Source organism: Eupeodes corollae, chromosome 3, assembly GCF_945859685.1.
Source record: "Eupeodes corollae chromosome 3, idEupCoro1.1, whole genome shotgun sequence".
NCBI lineage: Eukaryota > Metazoa > Arthropoda > Insecta > Diptera > Syrphidae > Eupeodes > Eupeodes corollae.
In genome coordinates this window covers 133,065,028-133,087,152 of record NC_079149.1, presented here as the reverse complement: position 1 = coordinate 133,087,152, position 22,125 = coordinate 133,065,028, and the positions used below count along the sequence as shown (strand labels likewise).

At 33.4% G+C, this 22,125-nt stretch overlaps 1 protein-coding gene across 2 annotated transcripts in view; it reads right to left on the bottom strand.

The window, feature by feature from the left end:
• LOC129952863 (solute carrier family 66 member 2-like) overlaps positions 1–22,125 on the bottom strand; it is a 104,501-nt gene that overhangs the window by 19,922 nt on the left and 62,454 nt on the right. Inside the window, exons 2-3 of one of the 2 annotated variants that reach the window (XM_056065756.1) lie at positions 10,495–10,631; positions 10,209–10,328 (exon numbers count right to left, since the gene is read on the bottom strand). In XM_056065756.1, coding sequence (XP_055921731.1) covers positions 10,209–10,328; positions 10,495–10,631 — 257 coding nt within the window. The remainder of the gene's footprint in view (positions 1–10,208; positions 10,329–10,494; positions 10,632–22,125) is intronic. The other variant, XM_056065757.1, reaches the window with a different exon arrangement.

Sequence of the window (22,125 nt, the reverse complement as noted above, 5' to 3'; positions counted from 1 at the left end):
AGCAGAAGAGAAGCAAAAAAGCTTCCAAGTTGCAATTTAAAAGTTGTCGAGTCTGATATGAAACGTGATCGTATCTTCGGAGGTTGAAAACAAAAATAGCAAATGGAGTCAGGATCTGCAAATATCTCACATTCGTTAGTGATAAGTGATTTTACCAGCTTTAATTTAGCTTGAGTAGGCAGAATTGATCTAGTAACAGATAGTCCTCGGAGTGAAGCATACATTTTGGAGATAACAGTATCGATATGGGTGTCCCACGTTAGCCTACTGTTGAAAATTATACCTAGGGTTTTTGCATTTGTGTAATATTAGATTTGGCAGGCGTTTAAGTAAAGGGATGGAACATTTTTTCAAGGTGGGGTTTATTTTTACCTATTGCAATAGCTTTTGTTTTTTTTCTGGATTAAGTAGAAGTTCATTTCGAGTTGACCAATCGAATATTGAGCATAAATCAATGTTCATTTTTTCTATCGCATCTTCAATCATACCGATAGGAAAGCTTATACATAATTGTACACCATCAGCGTAGATGTGAAACTGGCAGTAAGATAAAACAGATAGCAAATCATTAGTAAACATAGAGAACAGTAAAGTACCAAGGATAGATCCTTGAGGAACACCTATATTGACAGGAAGAAACGAAGACATTTTACCGTTACACTATACGGTTTGCATGCGATTAGTCACGTACTTATAAATAAGATTTTTGGTTGTGTCAGAAAAATTGAAATAAGTCGTCAGTTTATCACAGAGAAAGCTAGAGTTAACGCAATCAAATGCTTTGGAAAAGTCAAGTAGGGTTATCACAGTTTTATATAATTATAGTCTAAATCTTGTCTTATATCTTCAGAAACTTTTGAAAGCGCTGAGATCCAGCTGTATCCAGATCTAAATCCCGATTGAAGAGGGTTAAGAAGACGTGTATCTTCAATATAATTTTGAATCTGGTTACTTAAGATGGTTTCAAAAGCCTTACATAAAAAAGAAAGGACAGCTATTTGTCTGTATTCCATTTTCTTTCCTCGTTTAGGGATGGGTATAACTTTAGATTTTTTCCAGGAGGTGGGATAGATGGAGGTTATTATGATGGTGTTGAAAATTTGGATTATGTGAGGAAGTATGAAAGGAAGAAGGATTTTTAAAAAGTCTGGGTGTATGTTGTCAAAATCCAGTCGATTTGGATTTAATAGAAAATATTGCTTTACCTACTTGATATTAATCTACTGAACAAACAGGAAAAGCATCGATTCTATGGTTTCCCGGAACACCAGATTGCCCAGTTGGGAATTGGGTTGGGGGAATAGAGAACTTTCGATTCAATTTCTCTAAATCAATGTTGTCATCGGAAATAGAAGAATCTCCTCTTAAACCAATACTCTTGACTTCTTTCCAAAAACACTTGGAGGAACGATTTGAGTTGAACCTGTTGTTATTAAAATTGTGTTAAGCTGATTTTAATAATTTAGTTACAAGGTTTCGAAATTGCCGAAGCATTTCTAGGCAACCAAATCGTTTCCAACGTCGGTATGAAACGTCTCTTGTTTTCATAGCATTAATGATCTCAAGAGAAAGCCTGGGACAACGCGATCTAATTTGACGAGTTTTAATTGGAACGTGTTTATTAAAAAGATAAGTAATTGCAACAGTAAGACATTCATTTTGATAATCAACGTTTGATGTTGCAAAAATTGAGTACAAGTCAATAGATGAGCAATCACTAAATAAAGATTCGACATTTATGTTACGAAATTCACGATACTGGAAGTATTGCGGAGATTCGTTTTTAAGGTATAAATCAAAAGTTGCAAAAACCAGATCATGATATGAAAACACTGGGACGGATAACTTACTAAAACATTTAACAAGACTAACATCGCTTACAAGGAAAACATCAAGAAGAAAACGGACACAGTCAGGCTTAAATTGTGTTGGTTCAATATTATTCACAAAAAAGAGCTCCAGAGAATTCATTGAAGTCTTAAAACAATTAGGAGGGTTGAAGGAGTTTAATATTTGATTAATTTTGGTACTCGATAACACATTTCTTCTATTATCGGTGTTATTCGACCAGAACTTGCAACTCTAGGTGGCTTATATATATAGTACCGATACTGCATTTATTGTCGCCGTCGAGTATATCATAAAATAATAATCACATGCTTGGGTAATACCAGAAATATCGCTACTCCCCCTCAACCAGAGTAAGTTCGATCAGCTCTGTAAGGTTTTTTAAATCCATTTAACAAAAAAAGACTACTACTCAGTGACGGGTAAAACCAGGTCTCAGACACGCAAATAATATCATCTAAGCTATCTTCGAGCAAAGACGAAAGAGGAAACATCATAGTGGAACCGCAGTCAATGCTGAAGATATGGAAGGACCACTTCTGCAGACTGTATGACGGCGACGACGATCAGGATGATCCATTCAACATAGACGACGAAAGCCAACAATCCCGTCCTCAAGACTTAGATTGCCATATCTAACCTAAAGTCTAATAAGGCCGCTGGAGCGGATGGCTTGAATGCCGAGCTCTTTAAAGCAGCTGGAAATAAGTTGGTTAGGAGCATGCACCAACTTATCTGTAAGATATGGTCGGAAGAAAGCATGCCCGATGAATGGAACCTCAGTATTGTTTGCCCGATCCTGAAAAAGGAGACCTTTAAGCTGCACCAACTATAGAAGAATCAGTCTACTTAACATCGCCTATAAAATCTTCTCTGCCGTAATATGTGAACGTCTACAACCTGATAGGTCCTTATCAGTGTGGTTTTAGAAAAGGAAAGTCCACAGTTGATCAAATATTCACATTACAGCAGATCCTGGAAAAAACCCAAGAACACCAAATCGACACCCACCATTTTTTCATCGATTTCAAGGCCGCATATGACAGCATATACAGGGACGAGCTGTATAGAGCCATGTCAAACTAGCCCGTTTGTGCAAGATGACCATGGATAATTCACGCTGCTCCATAAAGGTTGGAAACAACTTAACAGAACCTTTTGATGTCAAAAAAGGTTTTAGGCAAGGATATGCGCTGTCATGTGATTTTTTTAACATCGTGCTTGAAAGAATAGTGCAGAACTCACACGTCAACACTAGAGGCCCTATCTTTCAAAAGTCTATCCAATTATTGGCATATGCTGATGACATTGACATAATCGGAAGAACCCAGCGTGATGTCAATGGGGCTTTTGTGAGTATTGAGGCAGAGGCGGGAGAAATGAGTTTAACGGTTAATGAGGTACATGCTGTCGTCAAGAAAGGACATTCAACACGGACGTCTTGGTCAAAACGTCACCATCGACAGACGTAACTTTGAGTTAGTCAAGGACTTCGTCTACCTAGGATCCGCTGTAAACGCAGAAAACAACACCAGGGCTGAGATCAAACGCAGAGTAACTCTTGCTAACCGCTGTTTCTTTGGACTAAGAAAGCAATTAAGTGGTAAAGTCTTCACTCGAAGGACCAAAGTGTCGCTATATAAGACCCTTATCATCCCCGTCCTACTATACGGTGCAGAAGCATGGACTATGACAAAAGTGGATGAAAGCCCCTCTTGTCGCATCGAGAAAAAAGTTCTTCGTGTGATCTACGGTCCCGTATGCATCGAAAGGGAGTGGAGGAGAAGATGGAACCACGAGCTGTACGGGCTGTACAACGACGTAGACTTCGCCAGAAGGGTAAAAGTCCAACGACTAAGATGGCTGGGTCACGTTTAGTGTATTGAAACTAATGCTCCGGCCTGAAAAGTCTTCGAATCCACAGCCACAGGACAGCGCAGTAGAGGAAGACCGCGAATCAGGTGGTGCGCACAAGTGGAAGGTGACCTCACCCAACTTGGAGCGCGAAACTGGAGACATCTAGCTAGAGACCGAGGTAGATGGAGAAATTTGTTGGGTAAGGCCCTAGTTCATACCGGACTGTAGCGCAACCTTAAGTAAGTAAGTGAGTAAGCTATCTTCAAATATCATTTTAAACTCATCGAGTTTGTTAACAAGGCTCTGTGCGTTAATGTGGCAAATATGCAAACCATTATGTTTTTATAGAGAGTATTTAATAAACATTTGTTTTTTTTTTGTTTATGCTGTGGAAGCCAGTATCATTGTTGCTGCCCATTACGACAACAAACGTAACGTTTAACGTTCGAACAACCTTTAAAAACTTCCTTACGATTGTAGAGTAAAATTATTAGCTTGTGCATTATCGTAATGTAGACTATCTTTCGAAAATATTGCTGCTACAAGTGTTTCATACAAGTTTAAATTACAACAATTGAAGCTTATTGACCATTAACAGTGCCCTTAATTTTAGTGTTAAAGTAATACTGCCAGAAATATTTGTAAAAGTGGTTAAAATGTACACAAAAAAAGAAGAATTACATGCTGCGACTGTTCTCAAGGCGACTATTTACATGACAATGTTTTTTACGCTTAATGTCAAAGTCCAAAGTACACACATTCAGCTCTCGAAAATGATGGATTTATATTTTAGGGTCCTTAAAATGTCAAAATCCTTGGGTCGACAAAACGGACTTCTAACTCAATGTTTCTTTATTCTTAAGTCGAAAAAAAAATATCTTAACCTCATGTATGCATTTTCTGGCTCCTACTGTGATTTGACTGCTTTTCAATTAAGAACGTTAAAATAATAAAATCCCTGAAAATGTTAATATTATTTTTTTTAATTAAATTAAATTAAATTAAATATAAACTTCATAATTCCACGTGATTCGTTACGAGTATTTTCCCTCTCAATCTTATTACTTTTTTTTCGTGTAGCCTCCATTCTTCGTTCTGCAACCATCCACGTAAAATCTTATTTTAAAAACAATAAGCATCGTGACCTCTTTCTTAAGTCATTGCAATTAACGACTTTTGTACTCGTAACTTCCGTTTCTCCTTTGTCATGCGGCCATTTTTAAACACAAAAACTAGGTACATAAACAAAGAAACAATTCATTAACGTGTCGAAGGACGACCGACGAACGAGAGGAACGTTTCTTAAGAAAGAATACCTTTTCTATATAAAATGAAAGATTTTAATTAAAAATAAAAACAAGAAGTGATAAAAGTTTTCTTCTTCTGATTTAAAGGTTAGGTGTGGCGAAAAAGTGTGTTAAAATCAATTTCACGCTAAAAATCTTAAAATAAACAAAAAAGTTTCTTTTTTTTTTGGATTTCGTTCTTTGTTGTTATTAATATTAATTTTATTTTCTGAGGAGATGTTGTTTAACATACTTTTTATTTCCTTTGTTTGCCAGAAATTGGTATGGTAATTAATTTCAAATTAACTTTTGTGATTATAATTTGATTAAGAGAAAAAAAAGGATAATAAAGAAAGTGCTTGAGGGATTTGAGTATAAACTTGAGTGGAAAAAAAAGTTCAACATTAGATGATTTCAAGACGATAAAAAATCAAAACCTTTATAAACTTTAATGATGTTAATTTTGATGCAGTTTAAAAGATAATGAATGAAAGAAGTTATTTAATTGCTCTTTTTGAACAATTTAGTCATTTTACTGTCTCTTTAAATTTTACAAAAGTCTATATCACAAAATGGCTACTGTGACTTTGAGTAGTTTACTAGATCACTATGATTTTCTGACAGTTCAAGTTAATAGATCTGTTTCCTAGATCTTGGCTCGTTTTCTATTTTATCAAACTGTCATTACCTAGACATGTACAGAACCAAAAAAAAAATTAAGTATTTTTTTAAGAACTGTCACTGCATAGACGTGCTCATCATCATCTCATTTAATCGACAAGTGGCTTCCGGTCCTGGCTTCGTATCAAGCCCACCGAGCTTAATTTTTGTGATGATTTCTGCTTCGAGTTAGACTTCACACAATTTATGATTGAACGACCTCCGAAATAGTCCTACCTGACATAAGAGACCAACAGAGCACTAGGAAAAGGAACGAGAGGTTGAAAGGAAAGACAGAGTGTGGTAAGGAATTCCACATTCGCGTAGTACGGCCAAGGAACGAATCTCTATACTTGAAGGTACGACCAAAGTTGGGCTCGAGGGTATACTGATGAGCATTTTTAGAAGCGCGAGTATTACGGTTGAACTGTTTAAGGGGATGAATGCAGCTGGCTATTTCACTAGAGAATAAACCGTTAAAATAACGGTAAAAAAGGGTGAGATAAGAAACATTACGACGATGTTCAAGCGACGTAAATGATCCTACGATGGTATTATCACCAATCAATCTAAATGCTGTACGTTCAATACTGTCCAAGAAGTTTAAGTAAGTTGCAGGAGCACCAGCCCAGATATGTTAGTTATACTCAAGTTTTGGACGTATATAAGTCTTGTAAATAACAGCCAGATCAAAGGGGGAGAAAAACTTCTTGCATCTCCTTAGAAAACCCAGACATCTTGCGGCATTTTTGGCGACATCGCGTATGTGATCATTCCACAAAAGGTGGTTGGTGATACACATACCGAGAATATCGAGGTGTTCATTCTCCTCGATGCAAGTGCCATCTATTGCTAATGGCAAGGGGGGACTATCTCGCTTTAACGATACAAGACAGCATTGGGTTTTCGAAGCATTAAATTACACGCGGTTTTTTATTCCCCATTGTCCAATGCTGTTTAGATCAGAATTTAATGAAGTTATCATATTTTGTCGTTGCAGTTCCACATCCGAAGACACATCCGAAGAAGAGCGATGTGATTCTGAAAACGAATATGAAAAGCTAAGAGTTCTATCGTCAGAGAAGCAATGTTTTGGATTAGAAGTTGCAGAAAGAATATCGTTAATAAAAATGAGAAACAGTGTTGTAGATAAAACGGAGCCCTGGGGCACACCAGCATTTATTTTGTGATTTTCAGACTTGAATTCATCCAATAAATCTTGTGTTGAACGATTCGAAAAGTAATTACTAATCCAATGAAACAGGGATTCGTGAAAACCGAAAGCACGCACTTTCGATAAGAGAGCCTGATGCCAAACCCTATCAAATGCTTTTGAAATTTCAAGTGCAATAATCTTACTTTCTTTAAAACGATGTATGGATTTGCTCCACTGTTCGCGTGAGATGAACCATGAGATCACCAGTGGACCTATTGCTACGAAAGCCGTATTGTCAGTCATTAAGAAGCTTTCGATCTTCGAGATATTTCTTGAGCTGATAACTAATTAGCGTTTATATGACCTTGGAAAAACGGGTGTAAGTGCAATCGGTCGGTAATTGGACGGTGAAGAAGATTCGCCTTTTTTGGGAATAGGCTGGACAAATGCGGTTTTTCATCCGCTCGAAATGAGCCCTGAGGAGTAGGACAGATGAAAAAGCTTACGCAGTGGTTTTGCCAGCGTTGAAAAACAGCTCTTCAGAACAATAGCGGGGATACCAACGGGACCAGCGGATTTATGAATGTTGAGTTCTTTAAGAACTCTTGCCACAGTATGAGTGCGAAAAAAGATTGGTCCCATAGAATTACTAACTCGCTCTAGTACAGGCGCAGTCATAACACTCACTGGAAGCTTTGAATTGGCGGCGAACTGCCTAGCAAAGAGACTAGCTTTCTCTAAAGAGCTAACAAAGGGAGTGTTTTTAAATAATTTGCTAAATCCATGTGACTTCTGAGCTATTGACATTTCAAATTCATAGATCTGTTTCAACGTATTTAGACGTAATAAGACGAACAGCTACTGTAACTTCAAGACATTAGCTAAATTCATACGCCTTCAGAGCTTTTGACGTTTCAAGTTCATAGATCTGTTTCAAAGATTTAGGAGTGTTTGATTTGTCTTTAATTTTCACAAACTGTCATTGCTTAGAAGGGAATTAGTATTATTTCACGAGCTGTCACTGTAAAGACGTGTTCACGTGATTAAATTGCTAAAAAAGAATATAAAGGCTATAAAATAAATTCCCAACAAAACTAAAACTCGTAGCCAAAAACAACTACTTTAATTTCAAGACAATAGTTAAATTCATAAGTTTTCAGAGCTTTCGACCTTTCAAGTTCATAGATCTGTACTAAATATTTAGGTCTGTTTGCTTTGATTTGTATTATTTATACGAACTGTCATTGCTTAGGCGTGTTCAAATGTAATAAAAGGGTATTACCACTATTTATAATTGTTGTTTACTGTTAAAAAAAAGAAAATAATAGATATTAAATAAATTCTTAACAAACACAAACTCGTAGCTAAAACTGCTACTTTAACTTCAATACATAAGCTAAATTCATACGTCTTCAGAGCTTTTGAAATTTGAAGTGCACAGATCCATACGTCTTCAGAGCTTTCGACATTTGAAGTGCACAGATCTGTACCAAATATTTAGGAGTGTTTGATTTGTTTTTAATTTTCACAAACTGTCATTGCTCAAAAGGGAATCAGTATTATATCACAAACTGTCACCGTAAAGACGTGTTCAGATGAAAAGAGGCTTTTTTATATGTACCCTTAGTTATCTTTTTAATTTTTATTTATGTTTGCTTTGATTTGTATTATTTATACGAACTGTCATTGCTTGGGCGTGTTCAAATGTAATAAAAGGGAATCAGTATTACCAGTATTTATAATTGTTATTTATTGTTAAAAAAAAAGAAAATAATAGATATGAAATAAATTCTCAACGAAACCGAATTCGTAGCCATAACGTTTACTATATCTTTAAATAATTTGCTATATTCATTAGACTTCAGAGCTTTTGACATTTGAAGTCCACAGATCTGTACCAAAGATTTAGGTCTGTTTGCTTTGATTTTTACGAACTGTCATTGCTTAGGCGTGTTTAGATGCAAAAGAGGTCAGTTTTTTTTCACGAAATGTCACTTTTCAGACGTGTTCAGATAAAATGAGAGAGGAATTCTGGTGTATACCTAAAGTTATGTCTACAGAATGTATTTATTTTTTAAAATAGAGCAAAAAGTTATGAAATACATTCTCAACAGACACAAACTCCGTCTACACACACAGATATCGTATTCTAACCAAGAGAATTTATGAATATTTTTAAATTTTCAAACTTTTCAACCCTCTATGAATAATATTATGACCAACCACATCATCCACACAAAGTCTATTTTTTAATTAAAAGCTTACAAAAAATATTAGTCTAACTTGAAACTGATAAAATAAAAAAGTATGTTATATATGAAAGGATATCCTTAATTAGTTTTTGAAAAATTTCACATCCAACTGAACAAATTCTCCTACGAAAAACCCCAACCCCATTTCCATCCAACCAAAAACCCAACTCCAACCCCAAACCCCGATATAAACGAAATGCAAGAACGTTAAAAATAAAATACATATTAATTGCTGCATCATATTTTGTTCTTAGCGCAAAAGGAGGTCACAATCGGAATGTAGGTCCTTTATAAAGTATAAAGTTTGTTTTAAAATTTGAAAAAGTTTTTTCCCTTAACTACTACCTCAACGGGGAATTGTGTCAGACAAACTCAAGGAACAATTATTTTACATTATTTGCACTTGATGCATCCCACTAAATGTAGTTACGTATACTTTAAAAGTAAAATGTGTTCGGTCAGGCTGCGGACGTAATTGAGAGCGTCATTTAATTTGGCTTGATTCCAAATTGAATTCTTGGTACTCCATCCAGTAAATAGCATTCTTTTTTTAAAAATATATCATAAATAATATTTTGAAACTAAAAACATCAACGAGAATGATAATCGAATTATAATTTTACACAAGCCCAATGTCAAAACTGATAACCCAGAGCAACACACGCCCGATGAAATGTCAATCTTTTATTGTCCCAAACAAAGAACATAGTGATAAGACGATTACTATGCAATGTGAAGGCAAACATCTACATCCGCCTCTAAAATCAAGGTCTGGCACATCTCCTGTATAGGGTGTTTTTTAAGCAGCGTAAGATGTTTTGACAGTTGTTGTCTATGGTTTGACAGTTGATAATGTCAAATTATAAAAAAAACATCAAAAGTAATTTTCAAAAATAACTAAATTTATAAAAATTCATGCAAAAATATATTCTACGAACATCCCACAACCACAAAGAATGATCCTTAAAAATATGCCAAAAATAAGAAGGACTAAAAATGATCAATGATGAATCATACAACAAACACAAATTGTTTAAACAATACAACATCAACAATAACAACAAAAAAACTAAGAAAAGACTATAAGAAATTTTTAGAAGATTCCTTGAAGTTTTTTTTTTGTTTTCGAGAAAAATTTGAAACACATACCACTTAAATAATGTCTTGAGCGACTACGTTTTAATGCATCTGGAGACGAAGTAGAGGCACCAGCACCTGCATCAGTATCTCCAATCACCTTTGGCAGATGAAGATCACAGTGGTCATCACCTTTTTTTTGAAGCGAATATATAATATACATATAAAAATACATAATAGGATTCTATTATAATTTAAGATCATAAAATATTATTAATAATTACAAAAGCAGTTAACTACAAAATTATTTTACTAATTTTTTTTTTAAATATTAGTTTTATTGTTTTTGTGTACAAACCTCCAAATTCTCGATCTCGCATTGCTGGATTGGCGTTGTTTCGTTTCACTTTAACACAAAGATGAATCATAAGGAACATTGTGATATTCATTACAACACTTTGGACAAGAAGAGGAAGCTCATAGCGTTTGGAAAACCTGAAAAAAATATTAAAGAAAAAGTTATAAATTAATACAAATTGTAAAATTGATTATTGTTTTTTACTTTATTCCAAAAAAAAGTTTAAGATCCGAATTCTATGACAGTATTTTTCATTGGTAAATTTCAATTTAAAAAAAAATCGATTTTTTTGTGGGTCAATGGAACACGAAATTTCGATGAATATAATAAGCGCACACTCAAAGGGATAATATTACTAAAAGGAGAGAAGGCTTGAAAGGAAATTTTGAATTCCTGAATCTTGCAATGGCTGGGAAGCACAGAGTCTGGTAAGGAATTCCACATTCGCGTAGTACGGCTAAAGAACGAATCTCTGTACTTGAAAGTACGACCGAAGATGGGCTTGAGGGTATACTGATGAGTGATGACCATTCTTAGAAGCGCGAGTATTACGGCTGACTGTTTAAGGCGAGGAATGTAAATGACTATTTCTCTGGAGCATAAACCGAAGGCTGCAAAGACGAAAGTGGAAACATCATAGTGGAACGGCGACGACGAACCGAATTCCGCTGTCAGGCAGGATGATCCATTCAACATAGACGACGAAAGCCAACAATCCCGTCCTCACGACTTAGACGAAGTAAATATTGCCATATCTAAGTTGAAGTCTAATAAAGCCACTGGAGCGGATGGCTTGAATGCTGAGCTCTTTAAAGCAGCTGGAGATAAGTTGGTTAGGAGTTGGTTGGAACCTCAGTGTTGTTTGCAGGATCCTGAAAAAAAGAGACCCTTTAAACTGCACCAACTATAGAACCAGTCTACTTAACATCGCCTATAAAATCTTTTCTGTCGTAATATGTGAACGTCTAAGGCCCATCGTCAACAACCTGATAGGTCCTTATCAGTGTGGTTTTAGACCAGGAAAGTCCACAGTTGGTCAAATATTCACATTACGGCAGATCCTGGAAAAACCCCAAGAACACCAAATCGACACCCACCATCTTTTCATCGATTTCAAGGCCGCATACGACAGCATCTACCAGGACGAGCTGTATACAGCCATGTCTAGTTTTGGCATCCCTACCAAACTCGTCCGTTTTTGCAGGATGACCATGGAGAATTCACGCTGATCCATAAAGGTTGGAAACAACTTTAAAGAACCTTTCGATGTCAAAAAAGGTTTTAGACAAGGTGATGCGCTGTCATGTGATTTTTTTAACATCGTGCTTGAAAGAATAGTGCAGAGCTCACACGTCAACACTAGAGGCACTATCTTTCAAAAGCCTGTCCAATTACTGGCATATGCTGATGACATTGACATAATCGGAAGAACTCAGCGTGATGTAAATGGGGCTTTTGTGAGTATTGAGGCAAAGGCAACACAAATGGGTTTAACGGTTAATGAGGGCAAATGAAAGTACATGCTGTCGTTAAGAAAGGACATACAACACCGACGTCTTGGTCAAAACGTCACCATTGACAGACGTAACTTTGAGGTAGTCAAGGACTTCGTCTACCTAGGCTCCGCTGTAAACGCAGAAAACAACACCAAACGCTGAGATCAAACGCAGAATTACTCTTGCTAACCGCTGTTTCTTTGGGCTAAGAAAGCAATTGAGTGGTAAATTCCTCTCTCGAGGGACCAAAGTGCCGCTATATAAGACCCTTATCACCCCCGTCCTGCTATATGGTGCAGAAGCATGGACTGTGACAAAAGCACCTTGGGTCGCTTTGAGAGCAAAGTTCTTCTTGTGATCTACGGTCCCGTATGCATCGAAGGGGAGTGGAGGAGAAGATGGAACGACGAGCTGTACGGGCTGTACAGCGACGTAGACTTAGCCAGAAGGGTAAACGTTTAACGACTAAGATGGCTGGGTCACGTAGAGCGCATGGAAACCAATGCTCCGGCCCGGAAAGTCTTCGAATCCACACCCACAGGACAGCGCAGTAGAGGAACACCGCGGATCAGGTGGCGCCCATAGTGGAAGGTGACCTCACCCAACTTGGAGCGCGAAACTGGAGACATCTAGCTAGGGACCGAGCTAGATGGAGAAGTTTGTTGGGTGAGGCCCTAGTTCACACAGGACTATAGCGCCACCTTAAGTAAGTAGGTAAGTAAAAATCCATTTATTGAAACAGAAACTTGAAAGCCCGTTTGGCTTTTCCAAAAACTGAACTTAGTTGGAGTCCCAAAAAATGGGAACCAAAGTTCAATATGCACGGATCGGGTGGAAAACAACATGTAAGGTGGTTAAGGGGTTAAAGATAAATCCAAAATACTCTAAAGGGATGGTCAAACTTGGAGGTGGTTCAATTTTGGTCTAAGGCTTCTTTTCTGGCTAAGGAATCAAGCCAATTCGACAAGTGGAGGGCCACCATGCTGCCTTAAGCCTATTGTAAAATGGACGTTACAACACGACAATGATCCCAAACACAAGCTGGTACAAGCCAGCTTAATCCCCAGATTTATACCTAATAAAGAACCAGTGGGGAATTGTGAAAAGAAGATTTGGGAGCAACATATTTGAGCACAAAAGTGGCCTATTCCTGGAATTCAGAGGCAGTGGAATAACATATCAAAAACGGTTATTAATAACCTTATAGCTTCGATGCCCAGAACATATACAGACGTTATAAAAAATAAAGGGTATGCAATTAAATATTAACATTTCCTTGCTTTGAAGTAAGAAAATAGTTTTAAATTTAGTTGTGAGATCTAAGTTGCAAATATTTTGCACAGCAATTTTACCAACTATTAAAGTATTTAGTTATTTATTTTTTGTTTGAGTAAAAAGTGTTAATTTTTTGTCCAACATTATAACGTAATATCAAAGAAATTTAGAAAACTAATGAAAGAATTTTGCTGTTTGATTTTCTAAACAATTTTTTTTAATGAAAAGAGGTTCTAGTTGCAAATGTTTTAGCACAGTACTGTAAATGTGTTTAAAAACTTGGAATGAAAAATGGAAATCAAATAAGAATCCCTCAATATGATGCATCGCTCGTGTTCAACTCTTTCTTTCATTCGAAAACACAGAAAACCATATTCTTCAATTCAATATCGTGTATGCACCACAATATGGGGATGAAAACAAATGAACAATGAAGAAAGACAACGTTGGAACACATTTTCGAAAATAATAATTCAGTGCAAATATAAAATGTAAAATAAAAATCAAATAAAACTTAAGTGGATTTAAATGTCTGTTCCGTGCATTTTAGTTCGTCTTTCTCCTGATTTGCGTATCCGAGAAGCATCATAAAAACCTATCTAACCACTATATCTAAATAAATTCTCCCCAACTTGCAAATAAATCATTTCTACATCCACATCATTTTACATATATCAAAATTATAATAATAAAGAATCTTTTCAGAAAATTCTCATCTCGAGTAAGTAAAAGTCTGCGCATTATGATCAATACCCCCTCGAATATACTTAGTTCCATCCCCATTATCAAAAGATAAGTTGGCTGATGGTCGTAGGTTGTAGGACTTGTATTTCTATCTTAAAACCGATGACACAGATTTGAGAATTCTTCGAATAAAATTACGCAGAAACTGGAAGATACTTTTATTTTTTTATTGTCGACGAATATGAGTGAAGATGATAAATGTTCTTTAAAAGTTTGTTTTATTTGGAACATGTGGGGTCAGAATCGTTTGCCTAAGATGGGTTAACAATGTGATAAAGTTTAGTCCTTTTAACCAAAGGCGACAATTTGAATATTTAACTACAGTTTGTAGACTAGAAGACTTTTCTTACTTCTATCGGATGTAGCTTAAAATCTCTTTGTCATAATAATTCACTTTTCTTTAATTTTCCTTAAGAACATTTAAATTTCTTTAAGGAGTTGGGCCACCCAACAATTTTTGAAAAAATTGTTTTTCTTTCAATTTTTTATGGGATAATGTTTCAAAAGTGATGAGAAAAAACCTTTGAAATACTCGGTTTTTGAACTTTTTGTATTCATAATTACTTCTCATTCAAAACTTATCTCAATACTGTATTTTTTTGAATTTGATTAACTCATAACTCAAACGATTTTCAATTTATTGACTTGAAATTCGGCATACATCTTGAAAAGTACATTCTCTTTAGATTTTGGATTCTCTAATCTCTACTACACTGTCGGCCAATAGAATAGGTTCGCAGCTTTTGCAAGGGAAAAGCTTTTTTTCTTCAGTATAGAGCTTTGCAAAAAGCTCTTTTCTTTTGTATTCTGAAATTATATCGCATTATCGATCCATTTGCAAGAAAGAGACAAATTAAAATGTGTCCTAACGGTAAATTGCAAGCACGCTATGAAATGCAATTAAAAAAAGAGCATTTCCTATCGGTCAATAGAATATGTTCATCTGCTTTAAAGTTAGTTCTGGTTCAGAATTTGTAAAGATCAGTGCGTGAAATTTTTATAAAGTGAAGTTAAATTATTCAAAATACAAATTCGGAAGAAAAACTTAAAATAAAAAAAATTTAAGTGCGTGTTCAATTGCAAACAAAAATTGGAAGATCGCAAAATATTGTGAGCATTTTTTTTGAAAAATAAAGAAAACTATGGGAAGAATATGAAAGGACGCCCAAAAGTTACGTTACCTGCTGAAAGGAGACTGATTGGTCGACTAGCGTCTAGTACTTTTAAGTCAGCTCCTCAAATAAAGACATCATCTGGAACAACAGCAAGCATTTCCACGGTTAAGAGGGTGATTTGGTGCACCCCAAACTTTAAGCTCATGAAACTGAAGAAAAAGCCTCCACTTAACCCACAAAAAAGGAAAGACGGCTTGAATTCTGCAGGCGCCACATGTCATAGAAAAAGAAGTGGAAGTTCGTCGTTTTCAAAAACAAATTTAATCTCGGCGACCCGGACAGATATAATCATTATTACCATGATCTACGAAAAGAAAAATTATTTTTGCTGCGTCATCATAGCCGTAAAGGTGGTGTTATGGTTTGGGGTGCAATATCGTATTTTGGAACTACTGAGCTGGAATTTCCATCGTCACGAATGACGGAAAATTCATTTAAAAGTATTTTTGAAAGGGCTTTTCCGAAATTCAATAAAATATTTGGAAAAATTAAATTGATTTTTCAGCAGGATAACGCTTCCATCCATACCACCAGAGTTGTAAAAGCCTGAATAAACCAACAAAATGTTGGACTGTTGAAATGGCCTCCCTACTCACCAGACCTAAATATTATTGAGAATGTTTGGGGATGGCTCATCCGCGAAGTCTACAAGTCTGGGCATCAATTTGAAGGCACAAAATCACTAACAACAGTAATAAAAAATATTATTTAAAACAAAATTTATGATTCCATGCCAAATAGAAAAAGAGGGTCGACTAGTCTCCCTACTAGACTCCAGTTCACCCAAGAAACTAAATTTTCATTTGCGAGAGAAAAATTTAAAGTAAGAACCAAAACTAACAAACCTAAATGTTCTACTGTTGTTTTTATAATAAGGTGATGCTATAAATCTTTCTGTAACCAAATTGCCATCTTCACACTGAAATATTTCATATGTGGGTGAAACACAGAATGGCAGATGGGAATGTTACGGGAAGATTTATGACCATTAAATATTAAAAACGCAATTGTCTTACCCTCCAGTTCAGTTCGGTATTTCAAAATGAGACTGGAATGAGACTCACACTGATAACTTCCCAAGAAGAAGTTCAAAAAGTATACAATGAATAATATATGGTCGACAAAATGTAGTTTTATTTTCTGACCCAAAAGCAAAACAATACTGTTTTCAAAGGATAAGATTAAGTTGTCCTCAATTCGAACACCACCTTATAATTTTTCTATCATATCAGGTTTTTAAAATATTGTGTGACGAATTTGCAAAGTACGAATCTTTGACTTCTAGCTTCAGTTTAAATCATTTCTGTATCATACGTAGTTTTTGAAAATTCTAATAAGTTATGAGTCTTTACGTAAAACGTAAATTTAATGATTTTCTGGTTTTGAAAAATACTTTTGGGAGTGAATTTTAAGCGTTAAATTTTTCAATCCGAACTTCAATTTAAATTTTTTACTTTTAAACGGTTTTGCTTTTATCTTGTGAACAACTTTTTTACAACAAATGGTTCAACATTTTTTTTCAATATTTATGTAAGACTAGCGGCCCTTCCCGGCTTCGCACGGGTAGACATAAATAGGTTCAGATATTTAAGTTATAAGCATGCTAATTACAACGCCCATGAATCACTAAATTAGAAAAAAAATGTTACGCTTATCTTAAAGCCTCCCTGTACACTACGTTGGCTGTGTTATTTGTGGAAACAAAACTTATTGATTTTCAGGAGATCCTACTCGAGAAAGTGCCACATACAATTGCTGGCGGGAAAAGCACTCTTTCCTTAAGTCGATACCAACTGTCTAAAATATTGAGTCGATGAGATAAAACTAGAAAACTCAGGTTTAAAGAAAATTCGCGTTAGGTTTTTTGTAAATTTTTTTCAAGCCAATTATTACAATTGTCCCAAATTTGTTATTGGAATTTTTAACTTCACAAAGGAAGTTATTGTAATCGGTCTATTTGTCGAATTGAAAATTTAGACATTTCTCGACGTTTCAAGGTCCCTAGAGTCGAAATAAAAGATTTTTTTGAGAGATGTCTGTGCGTGCGCGTGTATGTTCGTACGTTCGCGACGTTCTTTCGTCGTCCATAGCTCAACCAGAACCAGAAGAGATATCGACTTTAAATAAATGTTGTTATACAGATAATCAGGCAGAAAGATGCAGAAAGGGCTCTCAAGAAAATTGCGCGGGTGTTTTTTTTACCATAGCAGTTTAAAAAAAAGGTGAAAAACTTGGTTAACCCTAAATATCTCATGAACCAATAATCCTAGAGACTTCAATTAAATTTTATATTAACGTGATACCAAAAATATATCTTTTTGTATTTTTGAAAAAAATTCCAATCAACGTTTTTTTTTATAAATAAAAAAAAATGTTTGTCACCTCGAAAATTTTCCGAACAAAAAATGATTTTATCGCCAAAACAATAACGTTTTCAACATCTGGTAAAATTTGAATTGAGATGTTTAAGAAAAAAATAAAAAACATACAAAATATTAACAAAGCTATGAGAAATTGAATTTCGATTAAAATATCTTTTTAAAAAATTTAAATTATAGCTTCCAATTAATTTTAATTTATAAGAAATACTGTTTTCAATATTCAGAAACATTTTGTGAAAAAAAAACAAATTCACAGCTTTTTATAAGAAATAAAAAACTTAAAAAAGAATAATAAAAGTTGGTAAAATTCGGTTTTCGACTCAAATATCTTTTCAAAATTTTGAGATATTGACTTTAAACTAATTTTATCTTTTAAAAAGTATTGTTGTCAACATTTAGTACAATTTTGATAAAAATAGAATTGACAGTTGTTTTTAAATTAAAAACCTAAAAATAAATTAACAAAAGTTGGTAAAAATTGATTTTGGAGTCAAATATCTTTTCAAAACTTTGAGATATTGGCTTCAAACTAATTTTATCTTTTAAAAAATATTATTGTCAACATTCAGTACAACTTTGAGAACAATAGAATTGACAGTTTTTTTTACAAAAATTAAAAAACTTAAAAATAAATTAATAAAAGTTGGTAAAAATTGATTTTCGACTCAATTATCTTTTAAAAATTTTGAGATATTGACTTTTAACTAATTTTATCTTTTAAAAAAATATTGTTTTCAACATTCAGTACAATTTTGAGACAAATAGAATTGACAGTTTTTTTTACAAAAAATAAAAACTTAAAAAAAATGTATAAAAGTTGGTACAAGTTGATTTTCGACTCAAATATCTTTTCAAAACATTGAGATATTGACTTTAAACTTATTTCATCTTTTAAAAATATTGTTTTTAACATTCAGTACAATTTTGAGAAAAATCGAATTGACAGTTAATTTTACAAAAAAGTTTTACAAAAAAAGTTGGCAAAAAATTATTTTCGACCCAAATATCTTTTCAAAACTTTGAGATATTGACTTTAAACTTATTTCATCTTTTAAAAATATTGTTGTCAACATTCAGTACAATTTTGAAAAAAATCGAATTGACAGTTTTTTTTCCAAAAAATAAAAACTTAAAAATAAATTAATAAAAGTTGGTAAAAATTGACTTTCGACTCTAATATCTTTTCAAAACTTTGAGATATTGACTTTTAACCTTCTTTTACCTTTTAAAAAATATTGTTGTTAACTTTCAATACAATTTTGAGAATGGAATTGACTGTTTTTTTTACAAAAAACTAAAAACCTAAAACTAAACTAACAAAAGTTGTTAAAAAATTATTTTCTACTCAAATATCTTTTTAAAACTTTAAGATATTGGCCTTAAACTAATTGTATCTTTTAAAAAATTTTTGATGTCAACATTCAGTAAAATTTTGGGAAAAATCGAATTGACAGCTTTGTTTACAAAAAATAAAAACCTAAACAAAATTAATAAAAGTTGGAAAAAATTGATTTTCGACTCAAATATCTTTTCAAAACTTTGAGATATTGACTTTTAACTTATTTTATCTTTAAAAAAATATTTTTGTCAACATTCAGTACAATTTTGAGAAAAAAAGAATTAACAGTTGTGTTTAAATTAAAAACCTAAAAATAAATTAACAAAAGTTGGTAAAAATTGATTTTCGACTCAAATATCTTTTCAAAAATTTGAGATATTGGCTTTAAACTAATTTTATCTTTTGAAAAATATTGTTTAATTTTCATAACATTGAGTACAATTTTGAGAAAAATCGAATTGACAGTTTTTTTTTACAAAAAATAAAAACCTAAAAATATTAATAAAAGTTGGTAAAAATGAATTTTCGACTCAAATATCTTTTGAAAAATTGTAGATATAGGCTTTAAACTACTTTAATCTTTCAAAAAATACTGTTGTTAATATTCAGTAAAATTTTGAGGAAAATCTAATTGATAGTTTTTGTACAAAAAAAATAAAAACTTAAAAAAAAGTAACAAAAGTTGGTAACAATTGATTTTCGACTCAAATACCTTTTCAAAAATTTGAAATAATGGCTTCAAACTAATTTTATGTTATAAAAAATATTGTTTTTAACATTCGATAGAATTTTGAAAAAAATCGAATTTACAGTTTTTTTACAAAAAATAAAACTCTAAAAAAAAACAATACTAAAACTTGGTAAAAATTTACTTTCGACTCAAATAGCTTTTCAAAAATTAAAAATATTGGCTTCAAACTTATTTTATTTCACAAAAAAATATTGTTTTCGATATTCAGTAATTTTTATATAAAAATCCAACAATATGTTTTTTCATAAAAAATAAAATCTACAAAAAATAGTACGCAAATTGAGTAAAAATTGATACGAGTAGGTACATATAGACAAACTTTTAAGCAAGACAAATCAACAGACGGGATGAAAAGTTATCAGTGTGGGTCGCATCCTACCTCTTTTTTCAAAACAGATCTGACAGATTCTTATGTAATTTGCTGTAGTTTTATATTTTTGTCTTCGCTTTTAACATAAATAATATATTTTCATATTGCTCCATGACGGTTTCAAGCGTAAAACTGTTCAAAAAATGTATAAATTAAGGTTTTTTCGACAAATTAAATATCATTTACATTTTTTAGGACAAACTTATTATGCAGGTTTAATTTTTAATCAAAATCAAATATTAATAATATTTAATATAGATACCATTTTCAAACAGACTCTTTTGATACAGGAGCAATTTATTTTTAATTCTTTAATAAAAAAAACACCACTTGATTTTTAAAAAGATTCTTTTTCACTTTTTGAAGTTGTTATCTGTAAAATAAAATTTATTTAAAGTCGATATTTCTACTTGCTCTTGAGATATGGCTAATAAAAAAGGTATCACGATTATAAAGGAACTTGAAAAATCCTACTTTTCTTGTTCACTGTCCTTTAAGTGGCCACTCTTCACGAATCTGATGACATTCAATTTCAAAGGGCAAAAGAAAAAACCAAACACCACCTCCACCTTTTTCTCATTTCATTTTCAAATCCTATTTTATTAAGTATCTTTCTTTCTTACTAATGGCGCCCAACGCGGAGACTCTTTTTTTTTATAGTCCTATAAACTGAAGAGCAACCCTATATTTTATTTGTCAAAGATAATAGATATTTATAAAAAGTTTCTATTGAGCAATTTAAAACCCATTAAAGATAAATTAATATGAAAAAAAAGGTTAAACATTTTCTCTATAGTCACCCATTTTTTTTAAATTCTCGTTCATATGAATACTTTAAATATCAGAAATAAAATTATCCGTAAAATAAATACCAATAATCGTAAATCATTCACTTATCCCAATTTCCGTGTAGTCAGCCCTCTTTTTCGCTTTTTTGTTTTACATGAATTGACAATATTTAAATTTCCATTAAATGAAATCGCAAAAGTTCGAAAACTGCCTCCCCTTTTTTCTGTTTGATTAAATTTTAACAATTCCCGTTTATTAAGTATGCAAAATGCCACCAGTTTAAGTAAATAAACCAAATGATTATTTTTGTTTTCATATTCAAACTATGTACAAACATCCCTAACAGAGATATTGGAATACCTATAGATGGAATAATCTGAACCAACCTATGTAACCTACGGAAAAAAAATATCCCTTAAAAAACTGATTTTAAAACCTCCTCCCCATTTACAGAACTCTCGTATTGTTATCTGAATTTCGCCATCCCGCGCTTATAACTTTTATTAAAATCAATTCGCTCAGGAAAAGCGAAGCACGTTTTAGCCATTGTTCTGTTAGTTATGAACTGGAAATGGGGAAAAAGGTTCTCTCGTCGTCGACTTTTATTTTTTGTTTTTACATGATGTTGGGATAGGGTCGAATCGACCTTGAACAAAGATTTGTAAGAGCAAAATATCTAAAAAAAGAAAACAACCAACCAACACAAGTCCTTGTATATATTTTAACATCCCTTAGGTATTGAAAGGAACTCTTAAAGGTTATACTTCCATTTTATATGCTCTTTTCGATATCATTATGCGAGCGATGCGATGATGGGAGGGCGTGAGAAAAAGAAAACTCAAGACCAGCTTTATAAGCATTTATGACTTCTTTTACGAAAGGAAACAGGTACTATAAAAACAAAGCTATTTCTCCTTGACATGCACGAATATTCCTCAAGCATCTCCATCACTCGTCGTAAATTATCGGACTATTAAACATACCTATTCCTATATATACAAGTCGTCGTATAGGTCGTCAAATAATGTATAGGTACTTAGGTAAGCTTTGGAAATTGTAATAACATTTTCACATGGTTCTGGTGTATGAACAGCAAGAATTTGCAGAATGTCAGCCCGCAATCCACAAGCTTAAAGGCTAGGTCAATAACAAATTCAAATAGGGAGGTTTTCGAACGCCCACCCTACAATGTATCCACCCCTTTTGGATCAATAATAATATAACCAAGAAAAGATTGCGTACATCCCCTTTCTTCGGGCTATAAGCTCTACAAAAGGGGAGTGAATTTTAAAGGTGAAAGACTAACCTAAG